Source organism: Littorina saxatilis, linkage group LG1, assembly GCF_037325665.1.
Source record: "Littorina saxatilis isolate snail1 linkage group LG1, US_GU_Lsax_2.0, whole genome shotgun sequence".
Taxonomy (NCBI): Eukaryota; Metazoa; Mollusca; class Gastropoda; order Littorinimorpha; family Littorinidae; genus Littorina; species Littorina saxatilis.
Genome location: NC_090245.1, coordinates 76,757,655 through 76,764,940, shown reverse-complemented (window position 1 = coordinate 76,764,940; position 7,286 = coordinate 76,757,655). Strand labels below are relative to the sequence as shown.

General features: G+C 40.9%; 1 protein-coding gene across 6 annotated transcripts in view; it reads left to right on the top strand.

The window, feature by feature from the left end:
* The first annotated feature begins 3,015 nt into the window (after nt 1–3,015).
* LOC138979859 (aquaporin-9-like) overlaps nt 3,016–7,286 on the top strand; it is a 9,836-nt gene continuing 5,565 nt past the window's right edge. For 2 of the 6 annotated variants that reach the window (XM_070352616.1, XM_070352630.1), the window contains exons 1-3: nt 3,016–3,873; nt 5,228–5,354; nt 5,731–5,868. In XM_070352616.1, the coding sequence (XP_070208717.1) occupies nt 3,790–3,873; nt 5,228–5,354; nt 5,731–5,868 (349 nt within the window). In that variant the 5' untranslated portion in view covers nt 3,016–3,789. The remainder of the gene's footprint in view (nt 3,874–5,227; nt 5,355–5,730; nt 5,869–7,286) is intronic. The other 4 variants (XM_070352638.1, XM_070352652.1, XM_070352623.1 and 1 more) reach the window with 3 other exon arrangements.

Genomic DNA, 7,286 nt, shown 5'->3' with positions numbered 1-7,286 from the left:
TTGTTTACTTATTTATCTATTGATTTATTTATGTATTTCAATTTCACATCCTTTGCAAATAGTGATTTTAGACGAACAAGAACAATACCGAAAAAGAACTTGAAAAGAAAAACAATAACCATAAAAGTTTCAACTGAAAAAAATATTGATAAAATTAGTGATATGCATGTAAAACAAACAATAGATTATTCATTGTTTATAGACTGGGAGAAATTTACGGAGAGGGGCAGGGCAGTGAAACACCCCAGGGGTAGGGTGGGACACCCAAGGGGCAGGGTGGAACACTGAAGGGGCAGGCTTGGACTGTTCCACCCTGCCCCGTCCCACCCTGCCCCTCAGTGGATCAGTGCAATTAAAGATCTAAAATTGTCAAGAAAACACAGAGTATTGAAAGTAGCATCCGGCAGCATAATATGCCTGAATAATTTATCTCTGCAGGTGTCAAGTTTCATTCTTGTCAATCAAAACAAAGGATACAAAGCTTGCGCCTTTTAGAGAGCTAAAAATTTACTTACGGTTGGAATCTGGATAATATTTTCTGCCTCATCAAAACCAAACACGACTGTCTGCAGGACTTTGGCGCCAGACACTGGTCTGGGAAATCACAGCTTGGCGGGAAAACAAAAGTCCCGGATAAAGCATCGCATCATCACTAAAATTAGCCTGTTCCACCCTGCCCCATGTACCACCCTCAGGGGCGGATCAGTTGCTTTGTAAGGGGGGGGGGGGGGGTGCACTTTGAATCGAAAGTGAATGTGATGGGCCGGAAGCGCCCGAATTTGCTAGGGGGGTCCGGGGGCATGCCCCCCCCCCCCCCCCGGAAAATGTTTTGGCCCAAAGAAGCAAAATGGTGCCATCTGGTGCCATTTGAACTTAGAAATGGTCATAGAATCAGCTTTCCAAATTCACAATTTCCATTTAAAATATGCTGGGTCAGACTGATGAAAATAATGGTGCGTGGGAGGGGGGGGGGGGGGGTTTATTGCTCATTTATGTCACCAAACACTAAAAAAAAACCTAAAAAAAAAGATCACTAAAGACTTGATTTTTTTTGGATTTTTTTTGCTGGAGGGGGGGGGTGCACCAGCACCCTGTGCACCTCCCCTCGTCCGCCCCTGACCCTACCCCTAGCCACGTGGAGGGATGGCCGGTCTTGTCCCATTTTAAAAGCTAAAAGATTTGAGATAGTGAGCAGAACTGTATTCACGGGAAGGACTCTGCCTCGTCAAAAGACTAAGACAAGAAGGGCAAAGCCCATACGACTCACATGCTTGACCTTGACCTTTACATGACCTTGACCTTCAGGTCAAATAACTAAACCTAGCAATGACATCATACACTAAGAACTGCTTTACACATTTTTCCTACCAAAATACATGTGACCTTGACCCAAGGTCAAGGTCATCCAAGGTCATGCAACACAAAGCTGTTAATTCAAGACATAGGAAGTACAATGGTGCTTATTGGCTCTTTCTACCATGAGATATGGTCACTTTTAGTGGTTCACTACCTATTTTGGTCACATTTCATAAGGGTCAAAGTGACCTTGACCTTGATCATATGTGACCAAATGTGTCTCATGATGAAAGCATAACATGTGCCCCACATAATTTTTAAGTTTGAAACAGTTATCTTCCATAGTTCAGGGTCAAGGTCACTTCAAAATATGTATACAATCCAACTTTGAAGAGCTCCTGTGACCTTGACCTTGAAGCAAGGTAAACCAAACTGGTATCAAAAGATGGGGCTTACTTTGCCCTATATATCATATATAGGTGAGGTATTCAATCTCAAAAACTTCAGAGAAAATGGGAAAAATGTGAAAAATAGCTGTTTTTTAGACAACATTTATGGCCCCTGCGACCTTGACCTTGAAGCAAGGTCAGGATGCTATGTATGTTTTTTGGGGCCTTGTCATCATACACCATCTTGCCAAATTTGGTACTGATAGACTGAATAGTGTCCAAGAAATATCCAACGTTAAAGTTTTCCGGACGGACGGACGTCCGGACGTCCGGACGGACGGACGGACGACTCGGGTGAGTACATAGACTCATTTTTGCTTCGCATGTGAGTCAATAAAACCAAGATATAAGACTGGCTAAGACAAGAAACATTCGCCGTACCGTAGGCGATACGCACGTGCAAGATTTATTGAGACTGAATAGTGAAACCGACTCCTGACTCTTCAGCGTTGGAGTCCCGATTTTTCCTCATCATATTCTTCAAACGCTCTTTTAGTCCCGGGTAGGCATGCGTCTATCAGAAGAAACTAGTTGGGTGTTCAAATTTTAAACACTATGTTTTTGGTAATCTATGCATACCGTAAATTGTGTACTCTACCTATGTTTTTGATTTGTCCTAATTTTTCGCTCCTCGGGCAGCATATTTGCTGTACCTAAATTCGCACAGCCGGGTCTCTTTTGGTAGCGTTATGGATAACCACTGGTAGGCCTACTGACTAAAACAAATAAAAAATAATAGGACTAATATAATAATTTTAAACATGAAGATGAATAGAATAGGGAATCTAACGCAGAAGAGTTTGCTGACGGACGTCGTTTCACCAGTCAAAGTCATTAAAGAGAAACTAGCAAAATTACAGATCATTTTCAAGTAAACTGTTGCAGGTCAGTTTTGGCTAAATTACAGCAAAGAGCATGTCCCTTGTGTTTGAGTTACGTTCACTCACAATGAATCCCAAGGCGTTGTTAACTGGAACGTATGTTTATTTTAACTCTTGTAAGCTTTTAACAACATGAACTAACTCCAGAACTGCACAAGAAGATGGCGACTGCCCACAGTGGTGCGCGATCACGTGACCCTTACTTTCGCGCCATTTGACGACCACAGGACGTCATCACAAAATGACGTAATATCATAACACGCACAGTTTTAAGGTCAAATACGTTGGAAAACATTTCTCATATGGTTTCTTAAACAGTATATTATATCCTTAAACAGCTGAAGGCCCCGGGTCCATTCAGAAACAAAACAATACAACTTGGCACAGTTGCCAGAATTGGGGACAACCGTGAGCACTGGTACTGGATGCACTGTGCTTGTGCACACAATATGTGGCGAAAAAAGATTAGGAGAGTAAGTGTATGAAAAACTGGGCTGCCTGATGATATCAGCTCTTTGGCCGAGAGGGTCAAAGCTAAGTCAGTGAAAAAAACGTCGAGTTCTTAAAATGTGTTGAGCAAAAACCCGGTTAGAGCCAAACATTTTTTTCAGAAGAGTGCTTGTTTACAACTTTGTACTTACAAAGTCGTCCTGTTTTCTGTTTAAAAAAAAATCCAGTTTACCTAACGGATGAACAAAGAACTCAGCTACGAAGCGTGCGTTTCATCCAGTTTTGCTGTCTACGTATATGGTGGAATGACATTACAGAAACTAAAATGAGTTCTGAAAATGAAAAATGAGAAGACGAACCTTAAACAAAACAGCAGAGAGATTTCTAATGAAGTAGACATTTTTACAAGACGTTTTCAATATAATTAGTTTTGATTTTAGAATCAACGGACACACTGGGGGAAAAAACATCAACAAGAAAGAAAATAAAAAGAAAGAAGAAAGACTGCAAAGCGTTAGAGATAACGCTTTAAAAACAATAAAAAAATTAAAACATGTTTGACATTCTACTGGATTTAACCTGCGAATCTGCGGTATCGTCTTTGGTTCTTCTGGAGAATTTGTGCTGATACTTTCCTCCTATAGAATACAAGGACGAGAGAAACTACGTTTTCTTTGTAACCGCGCTTTTTTGGTGAGCACCGAAAGTAACTAATGTTCAAGATGACGCTGAGGATCAGAGACAGACCTCTAATGAGGGAGTGTTTGGCCGAGTTCCTGGGAACTTTTATTCTGATGGTAAGTTGAACGGAATTCTGAAGAGAACTGATTGATTTTGTTTCTGTCATGGACCGATAATTCAGTTATTTGAAAGCATGTATTAGAGACAATGACAAAAGGTGACGTTTTCATGTCAGTATGTCCCAAATGACATCACCAGTACATTTTTCATTCTATTTTTTTCTAATAACATGCGTTAACAATTGATTGCCAACTGGAATGGAAGAGCACAAAAAGTGTAACTTGATATGTAGTTTCTCTAGAGGGAAAAACATCTTCCACTTTCATGTCAGTGTGTCCCATGCAACATACATTTGCCAAACAGCTATGTGTAAGTAGATTATTTGTTAGTGGTATAGAAAATACTGATCAACAATCAAAGTCAGTGTTCACATTCATTTTCTACCTATTTCTTATTTGTTTATTCTTTTGGCAATGGTGAAATGTCAGCAATCGTGTGTCATTCGGGACAGTAGACATGACACCTGACCTTTTGTCACTGTCTCATTAGTCATTTTTTCCAGCAGCGGTAGTAGGCCCTACGTATACTTTAATTTATGATGGGCTTGCATAGAAAATTGTGCTCACATTTGTATATGTCCTCCCTTTGCTTGTGTCACCATTGCCGCCATTCTCCTTCTGTTTGTTTGTGCTTTCTGTCTGTCTGACTTCTTTTTTTTGCGCAAAAAAATGCTTTTATAATGTTAGGGTTTGGGTATTCTTGTAAAAGTAAGTTATTAGGGTTAGGGTTATTTTTCAATTTCTGCTCTGTTATTGTTGAATTACGTTAAAAAGGACGAGCCTTCGAAAGAACAAATTCTGTCCGACTTTATTATATCCATGTTGCCAATGACAAAAAAATATCAAGCTAAAAAATACACACACAAACAGACAAGCAAAGAGGACGAAAACGAAACGGGAGGGAAAAAATTGTGCAAGGGGGAAAGTAAAACGAGATCGACATTCACAATTCTCTCACACTGTAAACTGCAGTATTATTTGGGTGCTTAAACAGGTAATTGTCATCCGAGTGTTCACCCAAGGCCCACCACGTAGATAAACAACAACAACATCAATAACTACAACAACAACAAAAACAACAACAATAACCACCACCACAAATACACGAATTCCAAAAATAACTCTGTCGGGTTTGTATGGGTTGTGAAAGAGTGAATACCCTTTGCTTTACTCGGACAAACATTGGAGGGGCCAATCACTAGCTAGGGGTGTGTCGGAAACACGTGGACAGGAGCACGTGTGCCTTTATTTGTCCGAGGAAAATCAAGGGTATTCACTCTTTCACAACCCATACAAACCTGACGGAGTTATTTCCGAAAATCGTCTATTGATTTGGCTGTCTGTATTGCAGGTGTTTGGCACGGGAGTTGGAGCACAGTTTTTGCTGAGTCATGGCAAGATAAGCAGCCCAGTCGCTGGCAGCATGACGTGGGGCATAGGTGTCATGATGGGCATCTATGTGTCAGGCGGTGTGTCCGGTGAGCAGATACACGAACCTACTTATTCTGAGAAGGATTGTCATTCTCTTGTAGGCATTGCAAAAAGCACACCCACACTCGCCAACGTTTTGTCCCGGGTAGCCCAGTCGCTGGAAGCATGACGTGGCCCGGCATAGGTGTCATGATAGGCATACATGTAAGTGTCCGGTGAGCAGATACAAAAACGAACACATTCTGAGAATGAGTATCACTTACTCTCTCATTGCAAAAAGCACTATCACACTCGCCTTGTCCGGAAGACTATATATATATATATACACAGAAAAAAATGTTACATAAAAAAAATAGCATGCAGTCAAATTTATTCCATGTCTGAGCGTCATCTTCACCTTGACCTATTTTTGCTGTCAACCAGGAGGTCACATTAACCCAGCTGTGTCTGTAGCCATGGCAACTCTGGGTCGTCTCCCCTGGTACAAGGTGCCCGGGTACTGCTTGGCACAATGCCTCGGCAGTTTTGCTGCAAGTGGATTTGTCTACCTCGTCTACTGGGGTAGGTTTTCAATCCTGTGGATCATGCATTTTGTTTTAAGTGCTTTTTACATTTAGTCAAGTTTTGACTAAATGTTTTAACATCGAGGGGGAATCGAAACGAGGGTCGTGGTGTATGTGTGTGTGTGCGTGTGTGCGTGTGTGCGTGCGTGTGTGCGTGCGTGTGTGCGTGCGTGTAGAGCGATTCAGACCAAACTACTGGACCGATCTTTATGAAATTTGACATGAGAGTTCCTGGGTATGATATCCCCGAACGTTTTTTTCCTTTTTTTGATAAATGTCTTTGATGACGTCATATCCGGCTTTTTGTGAAAGTTGAGGCGGCACTGTCACGCTCTCATTTTTCAACCAAATTGGTTGAAATTTTAATCAAGTAGTCTTCGACGAAGCCCGGACTTCGGTATTGCATTTCAGCTTGGTGGCTTAAAAATTAATTAATGACTTTGGTCATTAAAAATCTGAAAATTGTAAAAAAAATTATTTTTTTCTAAAACGATCCAGATTTACGTTCATCTTATTCTCCATCATTTGCTGATTCCAAAAACATATAAATATGTTATATTTGGATTAAAAACAAGCTCTGAAAATTAAATATATAAAAATTATTATCAAAATTAAATTTTTGAAATCAATTTAAAAACACTTTCATCTTATTCCTTGTCGGTTCCTGATTCCAAAAACATATAGATATGATATGTTTGGATTAAAAACACGCTCAGAAAGTTAAAACAAAGAGAGGTACAGAAAAGTGTGCTATCCTTCTCAGCGCAAGTACTACCCCGCTCTTCCTGTCAATTTCACTGCCTTTGCCGTGCGCGGTGGACTGACGATGCTACGAGTATACGGTCTTGCTGCGTTGCGTTGCGTTCAGTTTCATTCTGTGAGTTCGACAGCTACTTGACTAAATGTTGTATTTTCGCCTTACGCGACTTGTTAATATGTTTTAGTCGCAATCCGAAACATGTATTCATAAAATGTTTTGCACTACACGGGAAGCTATCAGGATGTTGATTGTTAGTATACGTGTCCAATTAGAGGGATGTTCTAATCCCATATATACGTGGCAATAGACGAATTCCGAAAATAACTCTGTCGGGTTTGTATGTGTTGTTGGAGAGTGACCTTTTCTTGCAAAACCTTTGCCAAACATTAGAGATTAGAGGGGCCAACCACTAGCGACGGGAGTGTCGGAAACACTGACGTGCCGCTCCCGTCCACGTGTTTCACACACACACCCTCGCTAGTGCACAAGTGATTGGCCCCTCCAATGTTGTGCAAGGGGAAAAGTACAACTAGATCGACATTCTCTATTTTCTCTCTGTGTAAACTGCAGAAAGAAAATGTCACTCTTCCACAACTCATACAAACCCGACGGAGTTGTTTCCAAAAATCGTCTATGGGAGGGATGTTCTTATCCCA